The 23021-nt window shown below is 39.2% G+C and overlaps 1 protein-coding gene across 1 annotated transcript in view; it reads right to left on the bottom strand.

Annotated features, from left to right (window-relative positions):
• The window catches only part of ATP10A (ATPase phospholipid transporting 10A (putative)), a 116744-nt gene that overhangs the window by 41574 nt on the left and 52149 nt on the right, over positions 1 to 23021 (bottom strand). The window contains exons 3-6 of the mRNA XM_074858994.1: positions 10434 to 10519; positions 3755 to 3861; positions 3518 to 3649; positions 454 to 587 (exon numbers count right to left, since the gene is read on the bottom strand). Of these exons, the coding sequence (XP_074715095.1) occupies positions 454 to 587; positions 3518 to 3649; positions 3755 to 3861; positions 10434 to 10519 (459 nt within the window). The remainder of the gene's footprint in view (positions 1 to 453; positions 588 to 3517; positions 3650 to 3754; positions 3862 to 10433; positions 10520 to 23021) is intronic.

Genomic DNA, 23021 nt, shown 5'->3' with positions numbered 1-23021 from the left:
ACAGTCTGAGGTGTTGGTCCACAGTTGGTGGATACAAAGCATAAAGCTTGTTTTCTCCCAGCAGAGCCCATTGCATCCCATCTCCTCCTACTTGTTTAACATAAGATAAAATACTTGACTCTTTTGGGGAAGGTTCTCAGATGATTATCTTCTCCAATGCCAAGGGAGCTCTGACAGCTTACTGTGCATCAGTTTGTTTATTTTTCAGAGAAGTTATCATCTTTTTGCCACTGGGTAGACCACTTCTTTCATTTAACTTAACTTTCTGGTTATATATTATCAGATTCCCTACAATTAAAATTTAATTTTAAAGTGACTAAATTTACTTCTGTTCAGTGCTTGATTAGCTTCTGACATGACTGAGTGGTAGAAGGGGTACTAGACATACTGCACATTTATAGGTTTATTACAGCAAACTATGAACAGAGGTGACAGCATGTACAACTTGATTACCTGGAAAACTATGATCACTGTCAGAAATAAATATACTGAAGCTAAAACAGGAGACAAATATTTGCCATCAGGCCCTGGAACATCAAAAATTGGCTTCTTCTTCTCACCATATTGCCATACCCATAGGCCATGACCTGCAGAAAAGTTGAAAGAGAGAAAAATGCAAATTAACTCCAAGGAAAAATGCTTATAGTATGAATTTGTTCTTGGAGTTGAGTTACGGAGGAAAGTGATATTTCTTTTCAACTATTCTGCATGACTTCTGAAAAAGGCCCCAAAATCATCGTTTTTTGTGCCCTGGGATTTGGGGTTTGAGAAGGGGGTTTGTCTGGCCTTAATGACAGCATGCAAGTCATTTCACATAACTTTATCCAACTAAAGTGAGCTGGCTAGTCTGAAGTAGTTTAGGATCTTTCTGTAATCAGCAGAGAAACTAGACTTCTTCAGAAAGTGAATGATTTCAGTGATATTTGATGTGTTAAAATGAAAGAACTCAACTGACTGTACTAGGTATATCACTAGCCAACTATCACTAAACTAGTTTCAGCTGGATAAAGTCAGCAGAGACTTTAATCTTACTGTGTGAATCTTAACCACTACATCTACAGAACTAATGAAATAACAGTATCAGCAGAGTCAACAGCATGGAAGCTGAGGAACTAAGAACAGAAGACATTCTAAGCCTCGCTCAAAATGTTTTTTTAATTGATTGTGCTGATAACTAAATAAAGATAAGGTTATTATTATTTTGGGAAAATGACTTTCTGGTTAAAGAGACAGAAAGCTGCCTTTCTAAGTATAGTGCTAGGATTTGCAGTCCTGAAAGACCTAAAATGGTATCACAGAATCATAGAATGGTTTGGGTTAGAAAGGACCTTAAAGATCATCTAGTTCCAACCCCGCTGCCATGGGCTGGGGCATATTCCACTGGACCAGGTTGCTCAAAGCCCCGTCCAACCTGGCCTTGAACTTCCAGGGAGGGGGCATCCACAGCTTTTCTGGGCAACCTGTTCCAGTGTCTCAACACCCTCACAGTAAAGAGTTTCTTCCTTATATCTAATCTAAATGTGCCCTCCTTCAGTTTAAAACCATTACCCCTCGTCCTATCCCTACACTCCCTGATAACGAGTCCCTCCCCATCTTTCCTGTCGGCCCCCTTTAAGTACTAGAAGGCCGCTATAAGGTCTTCCCAAAGCCTCTCTTCTCCAGGCTGAACAACTCCAACTCTCTCAGCCTGTCATCACAGGGGAGGTGCTCCAGCCCCCGATCACCTTTGTGGCCCTCCTCTGGACCTGCTCAAGCAGGTCCATGTCCTTCTTATGCTGGGGGCCCCAGAACTGAACACATGCCTCATGTTTTTAAGATTAAATAAAAGGAAGAATTCCCCCACAATAAGAAGCATTCAAACTATCTTCACTATATGTCAGAAATGAGAAAAAAAGGACAAAGGTCTACTTTAAAAGTAATATTTTGTAAGCCACATCTGACAAGGTCCTTTACATCTTGTTATATAAACTCAGCACTGAACTCTTGAAAAAGAAATAGAGTACTTAAGCCAAGTGAGCAAATTATTTTGTCCCCATACTACCAATATGAGCATATCACCATACTGATGTCTTTATTGATGTCTACATTGTTATTCTTGACAGCAAGAATTGGAAGCCCCACACTGAAAATGACCTACATCAGTATATAAATATCCTGACTCAGCTTTTCCACAGAATTAGCTAAGTGTTGTACCACCACTTATACCTTCTTGACAGAAGGTACAAAAATTGCCTGACTCTTACAGAATACAGCTTTGCACGTCTTGAAGTGCCAGGCACTTCTGTTTTCCAAGGGCTCAAGCAAATTTCTTTCCAGCTGTTTTTGGTTGTTACGACCTCCAGCAGTTTGCTCTGTCCCTCTGCTGCTGGTTTCTAGCCTTGTAGCAGAAGTGACAGAAGGGAAATCATATGTGTCACCTACGGTGTGCCACCAACTCCCATTCACCTTTATGTATCTCAGGAGTTTTGGCTGAACAGAAGCCACGGCAGCGCACACCCCACTGCTGCTGCTCTGGGAGCAACACCTGGGATGCAGTGGCAGAGGGGACAGCTGCAGGCTGTGACTCCCTGCAATTAAGCCTACCACTGCACTTCAGCGCTGAGGATGGGGCTCTCCAACACTGAGACAATACAGAAGAGTGTCATGAACTCAGTGGAAACAAATATGATGTCTGATTCACAGCTGGAAATACTCATCTTTAAGCAGCATTTAACAATACCTGGAAAAAGGCACACAGAGACGTATTAAAATGGCATAAGATTGTTATTAAACTACACCACGGTTGTTAGGAAACATTCTGATGTTTATGCCATATGACTCACACACAAACATTACAAAACACACAAACATTAAGGATATGGAATTCATATGCCATATATAAAGAATCATTTTGGGTGCCAAATGTAAAACTCAATTCTTTCTCACAAATAAATAGAAAAAAGGCCTGAAGAGTATTAACCTGAACCTCAGAATTTCCTTAAACACTCCATGAAGTCTTAGAGAATCTTCTGCTTGGATTTATGCAGATTTGGCCTTTTATTTATTTCTTCTGTGTTCAAGCTGCAGCCTTAGGGACAGTGTGTCAATGTTGTACACTGTGCCCTTGATTTAATAACTAGTACTGGGGAACAGCACTGTGCTAATTATGTTTATTCTCTGCTCAGAAATTACTTTGTTGACTGATTAATGGCATGTTACACTCTACCACCTGAAATTTTGAGGGGACTAGCTATAAGGTGGCTTCTTTTGGACTTGACATTTTTGGATGCTATCAAGGGTAGTAGAATATAAGCCTTCATATCTCTGGTACTAACAGCGTATATTTGATTGACACTAAGAAGCTGTTTAGATGAGTTTATGTAGCAAGACATCTTGATTTCAAAGAGGAAAACACAACAAAAATTAGACAGTATGGAGGCAGCTTTTGGATTTCAAGTTTTGGCAGATACATATGTTTTTGATAAAGCTAATCCAAGAGATTCTGATACTTAAGTTTCTACTTTTACAGAGCACTTACCGATGGCAGAAAACAGACACATGATTAGAAGTATGAGAACACACCAAAGGACATCGGCATTCATCTGTCTTTCAAGCTTACTGCGTTTGTAACGGGGTCCATTATTATTTAACAAAGCTTTGGTCTCATGCCCTGTAGAAGCAATTACATCAAATGATGTCATATGGATATTTGTTATTATTTCAAGGAAACTGTAAAAAGGTGGTATGCCTCATCAGACAGAAAAACAGCTTTTACCTGCATAGATTACTATTCCTGCAACCTCTTCTGTATTTCTAATGGTACATCCACGTAACAGAAGATTTTCTTTGAACAGTCCATCCTTTTTTCCACTTTTATGTACACTGCAGAAAATTTAAAAACAGAACAAAGCACAGCATGTCAAAACATTAAGCTTGTTAAAACATACTACTCTGTAATATAACAAGCCCAGGAAACATCTTCAAAGTTTAAAAGTTTTGTCAATCTGATGGTGAAATATTTCCTCAGATCTTCCTCCTGGGAAGATTCTTTGGCAGACTTTGAAAACTGAGAATACCTACCCAAGAATCCCAGACATGCAGCAGCCTAGCTGGAGCAGTACCAGTTGCTGTTGGATATACAAATGTACCGGACAAATGCTCACTAGAGATATGCAGGCCAAATCTACAGCATGTGTGCAGCCTATCTAATGCTTTGAAAAGGCATCGGACTTTCTGTGCATGTACAAATTAACTGTGCAATCATGGTTAATCCAGTCCACCGAAGAGCAGCTGTGTAGTGCATATGATTAACCCACTATTCACATGTTCTTACCAAAGAAATCCTAGAAAGAAATATGGTGAAATTGGGAAAGGACTGTACTTCAGAAGCAGTGATACTATGGAAGATATGCCAGGGATAATATGCATCAGTTCAGTGAAAAAGAGAGGAGAAAAAATTCCATGTGTTCATCAGTGAGAACAAGAGAAATTTCTTTCAGAAGTGTCTCACTGACTCTCTAAGAAAGATGAAATGGCCTGCACCCTGATGATTCCTATTGACTAGCACCAAAACACATGAGAAAAATGGAACACAGTAACATTTCCTCTACAACTTGTTGTCTGCTGTGTATGGACTGACTCAAATTTCAGCTGACAGAGAAATAGAGAAAACAGTCTTAGGAGAATTAAGAGTCATCAGGGAAATGCTAAACAATAATAACAATTAAAAAATAGCATTAGAATGTTTTATTAGGTAAAAAAGACAAACCAAATAATAATTTAAAACCTCTTCTAAATGAATAAAATTTAATTTAATCAACTGCAGTATCCCAATGCCTCAGAGAAGATTAAAGCAAAGTCTGAAATGGTTAAATGTTCTGCCTTCACTTTCAGAGCATCAAAACCATCACCCTTTCAAAGTCTAAAAAATGGACTGCAATAAAAAAATAGTAAAAGGTGGGAGTTCAAGAGAAATCTTGGAAAAGCACATGTGCTATGCTAAAATTAACATTGTGCTGTTGCAACATTGAATTTTGTGGCTACCTGGATTTGAGCATTTAAAATCCTATGTCCCCCAAAATCTGCAAACTGTCTTAAAATTGTGCCTTTTATAAAAGGTGGAGTTCTTTTTATTTGTTTCCTGTTTTCTAAGCCTTCACACCTGGGTTATATCTTCACGCTTTTCTCTGACTGTTAGTATCTTTTCTTTTTCTAAATGAGGACCAAAATTCTAGCTTTAGCACATGCTTCTAGGACCTCAGGTCTGAAGGACTATATCAAATATCCTGAGATCTGCAAGAAGAAAATGTGCACATTGGTCAATTCTTTGTACTCTTCCCCAGTCTAGTAGGACTACTTGGCAGATTATGCTGTTATGCTGGTTGTACTATGTAGCCTCTAGTCAATGCTCTTAGTGAGTAGAATACACTCACAAATAATATATACATACACATTCATACATACGTGTGTATATATATATATACAGACACATATACACAGTCCTTTTTAGTTCAATATAATATATTATATCCACTCCCTGCTCAAAAATATAAATTAAAAGCCTTGGTGTTTCAACAGGTATGCTTAGCTTTTCGCTGTAGGGATGGAGAAAAAGTGGTGGGTTTGACAGTTGAGGTAGGTGCAGCAGTGATAACATCTGACTAGAGACAGAAACCAATGGAGAAGGAAAGGAGTAGGTAACATCAAGTTTGCGATTCTGATACAAAAATGAAGGGTTTTTTTTTATCAGGAGAGAACTTCCCCTGCTCAGCCCATCCTCCTTGCTGGCCTCAGATATAAGAACAGAGGTTTTGCTTCTGTCCTCTTCAGTAAACCTCCCTTACCCACTGCCTCACCTTTTGCCAAAGGAGCTTCAAAACCTGGGGGCTGCCCAACAGCCCTCTTGCAGTATGCCAATAGGTGTAAGCACTGATTGCCAGCTGGAGAATTACCCAAAATTGGCTGGGCTTAAACTGTGGGAAATAACTTCTTAATGATTCTGTACTGTAGAAATTACACTACTACCAAGGTTCTGCCGTTCCTCTGCTTTTTGAGGCTGAATTTTATATTAGCCTTTCTCGTAAATCATGACGATGTTAGTTTGAATTTCCAATAAAGACTCTAAATGATAATTATGATTCCTGTTAACAAATGGGACTTTTTAAAGATAATCCTACTTAAGAAGTAATTGTTCTGGCTTATGATTTTATGGCCTTCATCAATTGTTTACACTCACAGTAACGGTGGACTGTGACAGCTATATTGCACATGGCAACATTTATATACAATTACTTGTGTATTTGTTCTGTACAATTATATATTTGTTCTTACTATCTTAGCTTATACAACTGCTCCAAAGCAATGGTGCAACATCTGAAGTTAACCTGTAGGTGCCAAGATCCCAGTCTACCATTCTCACCCACAGGCTGAGCCTTCTTACCATAACTCATCCTTACATGTGTTTGGTACTGCTTTTTACTCTTCCGTATCCAAATGAAGACAATCAACTCACCTGTTTCTCACCAGACCTTCACAAACCATGGATGAAATCAAAATACAGGAGAAAGAAGCTGGCAGGGGCTGGAGGAAACTCACTGTTTCCTTCTTGTCTGCGCTCACTCTCAGTGACTAACAGAACATACATATAAAGCAATTGGGTGCTGATGATAAACGGAAAAAAAAATTACAGACATACAGGTCTGGATTAAAAAATAATGAAAACTAGAGTTAGATAAAACTCCTCACTTTGATAACAAACCTGTCAAGGCTATAACTTTACGTCTGGTGGAGAGATGGCTTAGATCCCATTTCTAGCCCTGCAGAGTTATAAACCTTAAGCTTGTTACAGAGGCTGAACAGTCTGTTTTTCCCCTTTCTGGATTCAGGCCAGTATAACTTTGGAGGCAAAGAAGGAAACTTTTCTCTGTCAGTATTTAAAACAGTGGCCAGCTGAAGCTGCTCAGACGCCTGGAACGCGAAGGCTAGCCTGTGAGGAAACTCACTGGCAAGCGCAGGTGCAATGCTCTTCTGCTCTGCAATTTCTCACATGGATGACACCGCAAATATGCAGTATCTAAACATCTAATATACACATGCACCACGAATTAGGAGAAATGGGCAGACCATATGCAGCTAGCTAGTACTTTGCTACAGCACTCTGAAAGTGTTTGTGTAGAAATAAGCTTCCTGGTTTAACACAGCAGTGCAAAAATAAGTCCGATGGTAGCTCACTTCAGCCTTCTATTATTTCCTTGTTACATGTTTACTAGCATTAAATAACATGGTGACATATCAAAACTGTATTCAAAAGAAAGTATTTTTCACTTTCTGGTTTCTCAAGTATCTTACAAAGCAAATGGTAAAGCTGGCATTACTTTCCAAGGCTTGACACTCCCAAAGAAAATATTCAACAGTCTTAAACACAGTCTCAGTGCACATCATCAGTCAGAAATTTCCTGACTCTCAGTTCTAATGAAACTTAAGTCTAGGTTTTGTGTTTTTTTTTTTCCAGGAGAGGTGGGGTCACTATAGCACACAAGAGACCTCACTGTATAGATTTATAGATTTTTTTCTTAAAAAAACTGTAACATGATTTTATATTAATTTGGTTTTGTTATCTTATATCAAGCTTTGAAATAGAAATACACACATGTATTCATATTCTTATAATTCTTTGCTATACTTATTTTGGTGTGATCAGATGAAGTTTTCTGTTCTTGTCTAATAATAAAATTTTTACTTTCAGAGAAAAACTGAAAAGCCAGAATGCCAACTACTACTTTTCCTTTTCCCTTGTCCATATACATACAAAAAGCTAGAAACAAGATTTTAAATCCAATTTTGTTGGGTTTGGAACCTGGCATGGGATTTTTGAATGTTTGCCATGCATACTGCACATAATCTGGCTAGACCCATACAGGCAGGGGGCATGTTAGGTTTTATTCTATTCTTTTTACACGGAAGACTTGTTATAGGGGAAATAAAAAAGAGAAAATATGCTTGGGATATCTGAGAGTCCAGAAACTGCAAAACAGTATTAAAGCAAGCACCTGAGTAGAACTGGTAGCCTGCCTGTCCATCTGCACACCTAGAGTGTGTTCAATGCAGATCGTACCAATATAACCAAAGAATTCACATGTAGTAATGTGCATGCTACACTTTTGCATGTGGCCAGGCCCGTCTCAATGCGTTTTACAATATTTTTGTGATTTTTATTATTTTACCCTGACCTGACTGTTACATTGGTTAGCTATAGTGGTCTCATTTCAGAATAACTGTGGGGAACAGGATTTTTACATGTTTACAACACACACAGACGCACACAGACACACACACAAAACCCCCCCCAATATTTCCATTCCCCAAAAGATTTGTCAGCACAGACATTAGAATCAAAGGAGCTCTTCCTATTTCAAACAGAAAAAAATAGTCTTAATCAAAACTGGAAACCTACTAAGTGGTCAAAACCTCAAGCAAACTTTGACAGTAATGTCTCAGCACAGCTTTTACATATGGATCTCTTGAAAGTCTATTATCTCATAGCATTCCTATTTAAATATCTCAGTAACATTTCAGTTGAGCTATTATCAGCTGGGAGCTATCTGAACCTTTCTTTCAAGCAGTGACTAGTGGTAAGATTTTAAACAAGAGTTTAAGAGTTAAGATCTGAGTTTGACATGGCAATGACATGTTTCAATTCAGATGTGATAATTACTATTCATCTTGCTAATGTATGATTTGAAATAGACCCATGATTTCATAACACTAATGAAGGAAATCTACAATGATGTGAAAAAAAGACTTCTCCCATGATAAATTAGGAGACTAGGAGTTTATTTGTTGAGGGGTTTGTCCCCACTCTTTACTTCAAACACCCCATGGTCCTTTAGTTGTAAATCTCTTGCAGCATAGCTCATGACACCTGAAAATCAACTGATGCTTTCTGCCAGATTGAAAACTGATGTCTTGGCTTTTTGCTGTGTCAAAATATATTCACATCCTTTGTGAAACATTAAAATATAAAAAAGATTAAATAGAATCAATAGTGAACAACAGTCTTCTGAAAGGTACTACCATGTTTTCTGCTCCATAATTCAAATGATTCTGTAACTTGCATGCTACAGACATTTTTCACATGGAGTACATAAGTAAATATATAATAAAAGATAGATTTATGCATATCTTCTACAGTATTCAACCTCTGCTCAATATTTTGGGAACTAAGATTCACACAAATGAAGTGTGCTAGAAAAGCTGCCAAACTTTTCATTTCCATATCTGGAAATGTCATTTCTGCAGGAAAGAAGGCTCTCTATTAATGTAGACAATTACACACCCTCATACAGTAATGTCTAATACTAACATCTTTAAAAGAACTGTAGGGCTTTGTGATGCTAAATAAAGGAACATGTTTTCCCACACTACATCTTCATGTACTTTGAAAAAAACTGTCCTGATTAACACCAGTTGACAATACATCCTACACAATCTGTGACATCTGAGAGTATTAACTGAGGTGGTGAATAGCGTCACTGTAAAAAATTCCTGAACTCCAGAAATTTACCTTGTCCCATTTATACATTTCAATATTGCTTATCACTCCTAATCAATATGGGTAGTAAATAATTGTATTCTAAAGAGAATTAGTGTCTGTTTAGCTCTCTTCATTAAAATTTAGACAAAAATTAAATATCCCAGGCTCTCACTCTCCATGTGGTGACAGACTGTAGAAAAATAAGTCATGCAAGAGTGCATCTCCTAAGTCACCACCATCAGCATGCCTACACACTACAGTCCTGGCTATGTTAGAAGCAAAGTGCTTTGCACATACTAAAACGTTTGCTTCTGAGCAGGACTGATTGGCCAGAGATGAGCACCCCTGTTAATGCAGTTCTGTTTGTTTAGAATTAAGTCAAGTGGCCATAGGTGATTCTTGAGTGGCAATGTACAAGCACACCTCGTGGGAGCGAATTGTTTTATTTTGTCTGAGTGAGAGGATAGGAATACTGCCATAGCTGGAGAAATACCAGTTCCGCCTTCTGATTTTCCTCAATGACACTCATATTGAAAGAAACATCAAACAGACCCATCTTCATAAAAGCAGTGCACAACAGATTGTGTTTGTTTGTTGGCTCTCTTGGACTGGTTTTCTATTTCCTCCCATTTCCAGATGGGCTTTTTTGATCCATGGAAGGAAGGAAAGGGAGAAGAGTGTCTGTAACTGCGCTGCTTCATGCATTCATTTCTGGAGTGTAAACTGATCAAAGCTAAACAACTAAATCCATCCTAAGGAATGGAAAAGTGAGGATCCTCTAAAAAAGCCTTAAATATGCAGCCCTATTTACATGTCATGTTGATGCAACTTACAGAACACAGGTCAAAACAAACCAGCATTTATTTTATTCCATATTAGAGAAAAGGAGTGTATACTGAAGGATATTATATGAAATACTCACATGTAACCTCGAAACCTACTTAAGTCATTGTTTGGCTTCTCACATTCAATGACACTGGTGAACTTCAAGGGGTCAAATTCTGAGTCCTGGAATAATAAAAATGTTAATTACTAAGGGCAAAGACTTGCAAATTATAGCCAAAATTCTTTCTTTTCCAGCTTTCATAATATACTACAGTCCAGTTTGTTTTTTTTTTTTTTTTCCAAACCAATCAAATGAATGACACTGACCACTGGCACTGAAAATCAAAGGAACCTGGGCATCAAAATTCCTTAGATGCCTTCCAAAATCTCCCTTATAAGGATGACTTTTTTGTTCCGCAAGTGGAAGAATGTGAGTTTCTGAAAGCATTAGATAAAACATGCCAAGCCCAGAAGTCAAATGAATTTGGTCTGGAGTGGAAAAATGAAATTTGTCTGGGAAGGCTCAAAATATTCAGTAGTATCACTATACTTCATGTTCAGTGAATCTACTGAAAATCCAGGTCAACATAAGTCAATATACTGCCAATTATGAAAAAGCTAATATGAGCTTTTGAAATACTAGCGAGACTTCTTAATTGCTTTATGCTAACAGACATAAATTAATCTACTACAGCAAACTGCACACATATAGCAGAGTAACTTTTTCCTAATACTTAAAAACCTTCTTGATTCTCTAGCTCATTAGTCTGAAGCTGGTATTTCTGCTGACTATATATGTTTACCTGTAGTTAGCACCTTGTTGTGTCTGAGGAAAAACATCCTATCACAGCATAATTACCTGATTTTTTTAAATAAAAATGAAGGTTCTCCCTTCTTTGCCAGACCAAACAAACTATGCAGTAAAATCAGAGATACCTGGTCCTGGTGCTGCTGAGAAGGCTGTTTGTCTCCATTGATGAGGACTACCTTTGGAAAACTGTTTTGTACACCATTTGAATGAAAGAACCAATTGTGAATTATCATATTATTAAGCTTTCAACTGTGATAACACTGCAAGTGTTGTTTTATAATGGTTTTGCTGAGCAGCTGTAGACCCCAACCACTACTTTTTAGAACACACTATGGTAATAGCTGACAGAATTGGTAACCAAAGGACGGACACAATCTTACTGTCCACTTCTCTGAAACACACAGGAGTCTCTGTTTTTTTTTTATATTGACTCTACTCAGAAGAGGTGAAAGAAACTAGATTTTAAATAAGAGATATAAGAAACTAGAGGATATGTCAGCATCACCATCAACGCCCTTCTTCATTTTTCTACCACTTACACCAGGAAGAAAGACAGACTTACAGTATATAGGAGGCAATTCAAACCACCCACACCTGACACTTTTGGAAACTTTTCCTCTATTTTCAAGAAACAAGAGATGATAAAGAAAACTGTGAAGATGGGCTGTCACTTAGAGGCGGCTACAGCCCACTGGAGGAAAGAATTGCTTTCATATGCAGAATTCAGCTTGTAAACAAGGGGGACAAAAAGGAGAAAAACAAAGGACATCTCTGAGCAAAGAAGATTGCTATGCTGAGAATCAGACTCCCTAAATTATGTCAAAGTTAGCAGTCAAGTACCTGAGCCTTAGGAAGAAGTCCAGATGATCTTCTCAGCACCAAATACTGTTGGTATTTAAGCTTATTAGATATTTCTCATGGTCAGCCCTAAATTTCTCTAGGTGACTGAGGTTTGAAGCTGGAAATGCTTGGAAGTACCTGGTTCTACAGAGGCATCTAAGACATCATTAGGCTGTAGAATGGGCAGATATTGTAAAGCCACACATTCACCTCCTTTGACTCTTGTTCCTCAGCTGCTCACTTCAGACAGGCACAGACACCAGCAATCACAAGGAAGCCATCACTGGCTAGAACAGATATCATGAAGCTTTCAGGCCTTGACATCTGAAATCTGTTACTACAGCTCCTAAACTGTACACACTCTGCCTGTGTCCTTGCCTCCAGCAAAGGTTCACATTACAGGGACACTATACCACCAGCCAGTACTACCTGGCAGCTGGCTTTACTTGAGATTGTTTGAGAAGGTGAAGCTTTCCCAAGTCACACCAAAGCTTGTTGTGCTGGGAAGGCCTGTGTTGTCTATGTTAACACCTGCTCTGCTGCCCCCAGAACATGATCTTTTCTTTCCTTGCCCCAGTATGTTCCTTGGCAGAAAAAACCAAAAAAGTACAGGAAAAATAATCTACAAACATTGCTCAAGGTGCTTCAATAATATGCTGTCTGTCTGCCTAAGGACTGTGTTAAAAAAGAGTCACCGCTGTAGCTTAAATTGCATTCGTAAATTGGAGGGAAAAGACTGTAAAGGGAAACATTTCTTGTCTTTTTATTATAACGTACTATATATAATGCAGTTAATTTAGCATGAATTTTCATTCAGTGGTCTTAAAAAAAGAAAAGAAAGAAATCTTAACATCTTTGATGAATGCCCCTGAGGGAATCCTAGAGACACCTAGTAATAAAACCCAATGTAATCAAATGCAGGTTTTCTATGGCTGCTGAACTCAGCAGAGAGAGCATGGTTTCAGTGCAGCATAGACACATTAACTTCCAGAGCAATTGGAATTTTGCAGTTTCCTTTGCAGAATTCCCTTTCTGCTAACCAAGCCTGCCAGCATAGCCAGTGACTTTACAAATAAGAAGAAAAAATCGACTTAAAATCTACAGCTATGTCTTCACAAAAAAGAAAGATCTTGTCAAGATCAGAGAGAACTAAACCTACCTGACGGCCGCATCGCTACCATGCAACATAGTCTTTCTCCCTCCTTTGTTCATGGATTCTTTTAATTTATGACTCAGTTTTGGAACTAAACGTCCTTTATCATTAAATCTAACCATCTGTGTATTTGTGTTGTGTTACAATTAACTTGAAATATGTGATTATGGTCTTTGACCAGATAATATCTGGGAGGAGAAAAAATCCAATTAGAATAGCAGTTTACGTAAGGAAACAAAGCTGCTGAATTCTGATTTATGGCAAAAGCTGTTTGGTTTATTAATAAATCAAATAGTTCCATTTCTTCCCTGTGAAATGGAAGGGTAGCTGCACACTGTATATTACAACTGATGACACTGTTTTGATGTGAAAATGCCTTTTGGTAAATGAATGAACAAATACATTAAACACTGTGTGCATGTGACTGCTTTCAGTGGTCATAAAAAAGCACAAAGTTAACATAAGATTTCACAATGATCAAAGTTTTGTTCCTTTTTATGCTGATACCCACACTTCAGCAGCAAATGAAACATAAACTCTGATGATGTTCTCATGTATTAACAGCTAAGAGAAGCTGCAGCTAGACAGAGGTTAAAGCCAAAAGTGTTGCTTTTACAGTGCACAGATCATGACTTCTGCTGTTTTCTGGGTAAAAGTCCATGCAAAAATTAAATTATCCACCACTACCTTTAGTTTTTCTCTTACAGAGGTTTTCTGCATCACTGTTAAGACACAGCAAACAAGATCAAAATATGGTCAAAAATAGCACTTCCCCAGACCTTTGTGCAGCAGTTATCTCATGTGCCTGGTTTCCAGTGTTTTACTTCCCACTTGCAGAATGGTGGGCATTAAAGCTGTCCCAGCCTCAAGAGGGATGAAAAGCTCCATGCCTAGACAGACTGCAATCTGAATTGAGGTTTTCCAGTGCCTAATTTCCCTGAAAACTTGACTTATTTGGTGTTCTCATGGTCTCCCACTGCACATCAACAAGGCCAGGTCACTCACAAAAAGCCACTGGAGGCATTTTTTTTTCTTTTCCGAAGGTATGTATCATATTTATTACATGGTACCTCTGCATGTGTCCCAGACTTGTGCCTCGTGCACGACTGACATGAACAACTGACTTTCTGGTTGATACAAACCTGGGAGAAATTCACTGATTGCAAATAAGTTCCCCAGAGTATTTCACGAAACTGTTGGTTGGCAAAGGCCGGGGCTAAATTCTGTTAATGTCAGTCATATATTTCTGTTAAGTAACCTGTTACCTTTTTGCTATAATGTACATTTTACTTGCCATGACTAATTCTAAGGGTAAGTCCCTGCAAAGTACAGTAAGGCAAAATATCCTGCTTACATTTAACTACTAGGTAGTGCTTAATTTTGAGCACAGACTAGCATTGTTAAAATGGTACAGAAAAACTGTGCTTGAAAGGATTCTTGAAGGTCACTTGGAGAAACAAGAAATCTAAAGAAGGGCCAGAAATTATTATACTAATTTCAGTGAGTGCTGACTTGAAATAAGTCAATATGAGCACCACATATGTTAAAGTCTAAGCAAAGTCAAGCACATTGTATTATTTTAACAGAAAAAAAGAAACAGCAACCAGAAGTCAAAAGTTTTTACTCCTGCATTAACACTCTATGGCTGCACACAATCATATTCCCACTTGTGCCTCTCTCCCTCCAGGTCAATCAATCTTGAATTCTCTTTGAAATGATGAAAGAGCAACAGCATGAGAGATGGATGGTATTTAGTAGTGAAGAAACACAGATTTGGTTTCCATGAAACTGAAAAGGAATTGAAACCTTGTTTCCCTTTATCCTGAGCGAACCGGACTAGTGTAAACCTCTCTGCCCATGCTATTCATACTACCTTAGTGCTTGCAGGCTCTGAAAGATTAGTACTTTCTTCTTTACCAAATGTTAGGTATTGCCCCTGCTTTTTTGACACAGTAAGCATGGATATAAGCATCATCCATATAGGCACCAATTTGGTTCTCTGCTGGTCTTTCAGACACATGCTGTTCCTTCTGTCAGGTTTGAATTTCACATCACCGTCATGGTATCACAGCAATGGCACTCTACAATAGGGCTCCCAAGCTGTACTGTCTGCACACTGGCAATAGGATGCAAGTTACTTCAAAGAGTAAAACCACAAAATATGTCTGGGTGCCTTTGCTCTGGAGAATGTCGGGAATGGTTGGATGGTTGGTGAACACTGTCAGAAAAACTGGATGACCACAGGGCTGCACACAGGGAATGAGAAGGTAAAACTGGTGGCATGCCTTGTCCAGCGTTGCATGGCCTAGCAAGACACCAGGAACCTGTTGCTGTGACCACCATGGCACAACACAATTCTTTTTCTGTGGGTAAGTCATAACAAGGTCTTGAAAGATGCAAATCAGAGGTTTCAGTCATTTCTTCCCATATGGTTTGAGAGTTTCAGAAATATAGAAATAAAGAAATACATCATTTTGTCAACCATGAATGAATAGAAACATTCAGGTATATGCCCACATTGGGGCTGTTCATACCGTGCATTCAGAAGCTTTCAGTGACTGAATGTCATCCGCTTCACTCTATTGGTAAGAATTCTCTTACCAATATAATTTTAAAAATAGGTCTTGAAGGTTTATGCATGTGTGAAATGATGCACAAGATACATCAGAGGAGTGAAGACCACTTCTTGCTTCACTCTTCTGTCATATTATGTCATATCAAAATGAAAAAATTAAAAAAATCCAAGAGGAATAAAAAAGAATTAATTTACTTCAGTAATAAGAAACTGACTTTCCTCAAATACTTGACTTCATATTTTGATTTTGACAAAATAGTCTTAGTTCACTGCCTTCCTCTGAAAAAAATGCTGACTTTTTAGGAACTCATAGGTATTCCTGAAAGTTTGAAACTCATCAAAAGGACACACAGTGATACTTATGTTAGGTATTTTATGTACTCAGGGATTCCACAGCATATATTTCATTGCTTCAGAAATCTTCTTGTTAGGAAAATGTTTAACATCCTATCCATAAATCCTACTTCCAATTTCTTAAAACTTTGGGAAGTTCATTCTTACTCTAAATGCAGCAATGGAAAGCCTGATTTCCCTTACGTAAGCAGACTTAGATTGCAAAAACCTGCTAAATATTGATTCCTTCAAAGCTGAATTTCAAATTAAAGTTAAATTGCAGATGTAAAAGGTTTTATGACTAGGCTTTAACAATGCTCTACCTACTAAACCTGATAAAGAGTTCCATTTAATACAGTAACTTAGGTCTGCAAAAATTGGGATGTGTCTCTGGGGAAAGCACAATTGTACACAGGAGAATAAAACATAATGGAAAGGTGTTTTCTTTAAAATTTTCCTTAAAATAAACCACTGTCCTTTATTTCTCAGGTGACTATTGATGTATCACCCTCTGAAAAACTTGTATCTTAAACAGGCAGAGTGTTGAGGGGAAGAAAATGTCACAATGCCTCTACAGAGTGGGAAACAACAGGTAGATGGATGAAAGAACTATAGAGATCTGTCACAAAAAAAAAGGAGACTGAATTTATTTCTCTCCAACAGGACTTGGAACTTCAGCTGTAAGATCACTCTGAATCTCTACAGTGAAATGCCAACCTTTCCAACTCTGCTGGCAACCTCACCAAACTGTCATAGCCTAAGCAAAGCATGCTGCTCTGCCAGATGAGTTAGTTTGACAATTACACAGTGTTCAAACATACTCCCCTTCATTAAATGCATGTTGTATGGGTGATTTAATGGCCTGCTAGTGATATTAATAATGCACAGTTATTAAAATGTTTTCCTTTATTCTTCTGCCCTACTTCAGTGCTGCAGAAACCTGTGTTTGATGTTGAGTCCTTCCTTCCAAAAGGACGAGTACCCCAGGATGCCCTTGGGTGACAGTGACAGTTACCTGCTTATCACATTGTGTTTACTAGCTATGCTGGGGATCTAATCCAGACTTCTCCCTGCAGTACAATTGCTGGATGAGGGCTCTGAGATTTGTTTTGGCGTGTATGTCTGGAGGAAACAAAAAGGGAGAAATGGAGTCATGGGGACAACTCAAAGGAAATATTTAATAGACAAAAATCTGCGTCAGCCAGAAAAATAGCTTTCCAGTTTAAAAGCTTTTAAGTGCAATAAGAACGCATCCTCCTAATGCATTGGTCCATCCTATTATTACTTTATGTAACAGTACCCTGCATTTACCATATAAAATTAATCTGACATTTTATTAATGTGCAACTGGAATTACATATTGATTTTATGTATCCAAAGCATGCAGATTGTTTATATACTGGAAGAGTGAAATGTTTTAATGTCTAAACTGCATTAGTCTTTCTGGCAGAATTTATCTGTGCCACTAATTCACAAGAATAGGAAGAAACAGTTTGATCTATGCTATTTAGGAACTAAACAGATCCAGACGTACATCAGAATTTAATAGCTTTGTTTTCCACACTGACAACTACTACTATAATTGGATTTTTTTCAGTACTGTTTGTTTAAATGGAACAGAGATGTTCAGTATTCAGAAATACCGGAACAGCTGAGCAAGCCAAATAGATGTTAGGGGGCTGATCTTCCTCTGGCTGACCTGAGTAAAAGTTTTCCCCTTTGTAGAAAATAATATGAGGGAACAGTGCAATACCCAGCCTGCCTGCAGGAGAAGAAATATTTTCTTGCAAGGCCAAGGAAGACCTCAGTAATTCTATGAGACAGCTGAGGAAATTGCTGTTAGTCAATCATGGGACAAAAGTATCAAAAAAAATGTCAACAATGCTGAAAATACACACATGCAAGTTCTAATGTCCCTTGGGATGATGGCCACCCTCAGCAACGCACTGAAAATTACAGTGGTGTGAATGAACTCATTCATGGACTATATTAGCACTGGAGTGGTAAGGGAACAGAGTATGTCAAGGCTGAAATACAGACCCAGACCTGGACAATTAAGAAAGTGGTACCTGCCTATTCCAAAAGCCAGCCACTGAAATAAATGAATGGGTTCTTAGTCTGTAAGAACCAACCTCAGCGTTAGCTCAGTGCTTCAACTAAACCACAAACCAAGCTTCTCAAGGGCTCACAAAACTCCGCGGACAACCTGCACTGCTCCTCCAGAGGCTTTTCACTTCATGCTCGCAGACACTCGGTAAGATTTAACCTTTCCCACTCTCCAGTGATTTTCCCTTTCTGGAGAGATTTCTAGTCGTCTTTCTGCTGCATTTTGTAACCACTGGAAGAAAACTTCACTTAATTAGTGGCAGAAGCATTGCACGGTCATTTTAATTTAGTAGCACAACAGTTCAGGTCAGTTTTGGAATATACCTTGGCCTACTCCTGCTCTAGGCTGGGCTGCTGGCCAGTTTGACTTCTTGTGGGATGAACTTCTGCCAGAAGAAATGGGAATGGGAAGGACTAAGACCCTTCAACCAGAAGAGGGAAATGCCAAGCACCTCTCTTACATCATTCCACAAATAAAAACCAGAACATCGGAGTCCTGACATGAGAGAGTGTGTCTGGTAATGAAGGATTTTCCTTATGAATGGTAAAACCTAACAGTAGCAGCTGTAGTGTCAGGATGCAGCTAAACACACCAAAGCTTGATGAGCCCATCTCAACTTGATGACAGGGAATCTAGATAAAAGGAGCTTTACCTTGCAAGGCATTATGTTTAAGAGACATTTCTAGGATGTGAGGGAAACCTGTAACATATAGTGACCGTCCAAGGAACTGAGAGACTCCAGCCCCTGCCAGCTGCAAGAGAGCACAGAGGAAAAGAAGCAGTCCTAATGAAAAGACACCTTTTATTCCAAATACTACAGGGCAGCATTCATATCAGCACTATCACGGGTTTGTCAGCCTTTCCACAAGCATCTCCAGTGTGAGAAGGCTATATAACCAAGAAAAACTCCCCGAGCTGGACACTAGCATGCTGTCTTCGCTTGGAATTGTACCTTGTATCAACATTCACTATCCCATGTTGAATGCCTGCCCTACTAATGCTCCTAAGGCAAACACAGCATTCAGAGGGCACCTTCTCCGCTTAATCCCAGCTGTTTCTGTACTTCACTCATAGCCCTGTGGAGAGGGTAGAGGGGCAGCTGTGAAGATTAACAGTCAATCTGAGGGCAGCAGGGCTGTGGTTGGCATGCATGGTACATGGGGGAAGTTGGGATGGCTGCAGAACTCTGGTCTGTCTATTCTCATCTACTATTTTACTGAGCAAGTTCCTTTTCTATCAACATGTTAAAGACTCCAGTAGCAAAGTGAAAAGCACTTTTTCAAAAACTCAAAGAATTCAAGTGTGATTTTTTTCAGACACCAACTGGTTATAGAATATATGAAAAGAAATTCATGATGGCCTTGCCAGTTCCGAAACTGGACAGCAGAGGTGGGAAACGAGCTGAGGGAGAGGAACACGTATTGCTGGGATAGGGACTGAGGTTTGCCTCTCTGTTCAGCACTCTAATCAGCCTCATGCTTCAGACACACGCAATGGTTACAAAGTTCCTGCACAGTCTTGTCTTTAGTAATCTGTATGCTTTGTTCAGTTGTGTGGAATTAAAACATACATGAATATGACCTGTTGAATCTGTCTGCTCTGGCACAGTAGAACAGCAGAGTTTATTACTCTTGTGCAGACTTCTCTCACCAGCTATCTTATCCTCTGGGCAGATTTAATCTACTTGGATTTCTGCAAGGCCTTTGATACATTTCTCCTCAACATTCTTGCCACTAAATTGGAGAGAGATGGGTTTGATGGAAGGACTGTTTGATGGATAAGGAACTGGCTGGATGGCTGTGTCCAAAGAGTTACAGTCAATGGTTCGATGTCCAAGTGGAAATCAGTAACCAATAGTGTCCCTCAAGGGTCTGTACTGGGACCAGTACTATTCATCAGTGACGTAGACAGTGGGATTGAGTGCACCCTCAGTAAGTTTGCAGATGACACCAAGCTGAGTGGTGCAGTTGATACGCTTGACGGAAGGGATGCGGTCCAGAGTGACCTTGACAGGCTTGAGGAATGGACCCATGTGAACTTCATCATGTTAAACTAGGCCAAGTTCAAGGTCTTGCAGCTGCATCGGGGCAATCCCCAATATCAATACAGACTGGGGGATGAATGGATTGAGAGCAGCCCTGTGGAATAGGATCTGGAGATACTGGTGGATGAAAAATTGGACATGACTCCGCAATGTGCGCTTGCAGCCCAGAAAGTCAGCTATATCCTGGACTGCATCAAGAGGAGTGTGGCCAGCAGATCAAGGGAGGTGATTCTCCCCCTCTGCTCTAGTGAGACCTGACCTGGAGTACTGCATCCAGCTCTGGGGTCCCTGGTACAAGAAAGACATGGATGTGGTTAGAATGGATCCAGAAGAGGGCCACAAAAATGATCAGAGGAATGGAACACCCCTCCTGTGAGGACAGGCTGAGAGAGTTGGGGTTGTTCAGCCTAGAGAAGAGAAGGCTCCAGAGAGACCTTATTGTAGCCTTTCAATACTTAAAAGGAGCTTATAAGAAAATGGAGAGAGACTTCTATTAAGGGCTGCAGTGACAGGACAAGGGGCAACAGTTTCAAACTGAGAGTAGATTTAGATTGGATATAAGGATTAATTTTTTACTATGAGGGTGGTGAGACACTGGAACAGGTTACTCAGAGAAGCTGTGTATGCCCCATCACTGAAGTGTTCAAGGCCAGGTTGGACAGGGCTTTGAACAACCTGATCTATGGAAGATGTCCCTGCCTATGGCAGGGGTGTTGGATTAGATGGTCTTTAAAGGTTCCCTTACAACCCAAACTATCCCATGATTATATGATTCTTATGCAAATATTCATTATTGTAAGAATTCAATAAGTGTGAGATGTGGAAGTGCAACCAGTGAGAACAAATGTCAGGAATAAGACCAACAGGGAGAACATCAATGAATAAAATAGTTTGTGTAGTTTTTCTTCCATGTCATTATCAGTTATCTACCTTAATCAAAGATCACTGAAACAGCTTCCTGTGGATCACCAGGAGATCCTCCACTGGTTTTTGTTTCTTAATAGCTGACATGACTCACCTCCACGTAGTTAATAGCAGGATAAAGTAATTTTTATCCCTTCCCGTTACACTGCAGCAGCCTGTAAGTCAGATCCCTGTGATCGCAGCCATGCAGGCCACACTGCTATACAGGTATATGAGTATACTTAGCCATCTGAGGCATGGTTTTGAATCTGGTCTTTAATCAAGTCAGGCCACAAATATAATACGCAAACAAGCTTGGAAAAGTTAAGTAGAGAATGGGAAACGCTTATGACAACTTATACATGCTTTCTAACCATGTCATATGTTAAACATCAAATTCTCTTTCTCTTAGAAGTCAAAAGGCTAAGTGTTCCCTGCTTTCATGTAAACCAGTCCATTACTGTGTCATTAAGAAAACTGAATTAGTGTATTAGCACTGCTGTCTATAAATCTCCATGCACTACTGATGTTTTTAATTCAAAACCAAATGGAAATATAAGCACTATATTTCTGTGTGGAGAACAGTATCTTCTCCAGTCACATACCTACAGGACGATCATAGCTTTCTCTCTCACAAGAATATACGCATATGTAAAGTGTCTGACCATCACAGAGTCATAGCAGAGCTTGAAAGTATGAACCTGAGAATAACCAGTGAATGGAAATTTTCATGAATCTATTGAAGTAACAGTTTTGAGACATATGGCCAGCCACTTCCTATGTACGTAACATTTTAATGCAAATTTCCACTGGCCTCCATGGCCTTATCAGTACTAAAATGCATGAAAGACTTGGAGGGTAGCAGGTGGAGAAAAGAGAAGTGGGATGAGGGTTCACATCCCGGATGCTGAGATAAATACAGGAGTTCCTCATTCTGTTGCTATGCCTTTTCTGACAGAAAAACAGACCCCTTCTCCAACTCAGTGCTTCCAAAGAAAAGTGAGACCATACCATCATAGCTGGAGTTAAACGTGGCTTAATACTGTGAACCCTCCTGCTCTGGAAAAGAAGGCATTTCCATCCTTTCCTAACCACTGATACTGCCAACTGGGGTTGTGGTATCAGAGACAAGTGTAGCATGATGAGTTTCCAGCTCAAAAATCCTGTTTCTAAAATCAGGAGTTCTCAGCATTATATTACAAAATCTCATTTCTGAGAACAGATATTCCAGGTATTTCCTGTTTCCATTTGACAGGTCAATGTATGGCAAAACAATTAACAGTTCCAGAAATACACGTCTGTTCAGTAAAACTTAGGCTAGGAGATCAGAAAAGTCACGACCAAGAAAAAAAAATTAATTGGAAAGTCTCTTCTTAACTTGTAACTTTTAAATGTAAATGTTTACTACTCTATAACAGGAAAGCAGTATAACATTTTATTTTCTCTACAGACCTGAAATGACCTCTTGTTTTCTAATGCTTTTTCAGAGAAACAGCAGAACAGAGAGGTGCTGGACTATCAATACAGAGAATGAAATGTCCTGCCTCTCTAGAGGTCAGATGCAGCACAAGCACTGGCATAATACATTTCCTTACATGGATTTACCACTGTTCCACCGGTGCTGAAAGGATTACGTTAGGGATGGGAGGCCCTTCACAGCCAAGACATTCAAACTTAGATTCATCAATTTAGCCCCTTTAACCTATATTTAAACACCAAAACAAATAGCCAATGCCAATTGTAAAAGTCAAGTACTTGGCACCCTTCAGAACTGGACTGTTCCTCCACCACCCCCCCACCCCCCCCGCCCCCCCCGCCTTCTGCCCCAAATGCTTAGATTAAGATATCCAAAATTTCCTCTTACAGTTTTTCAAATTTTTTGTCCCTCTAGTGAAGCTCTCTTGACACTCAAATTTGCG

Source organism: Strix uralensis, chromosome 2 (assembly GCF_047716275.1).
Source record: "Strix uralensis isolate ZFMK-TIS-50842 chromosome 2, bStrUra1, whole genome shotgun sequence".
NCBI classification, from domain to species: domain Eukaryota; kingdom Metazoa; phylum Chordata; class Aves; order Strigiformes; family Strigidae; genus Strix; species Strix uralensis.
The sequence above is the reverse complement of the archived record's forward strand: the minus strand, read 5'-3'. Positions and strand labels throughout refer to the sequence as shown.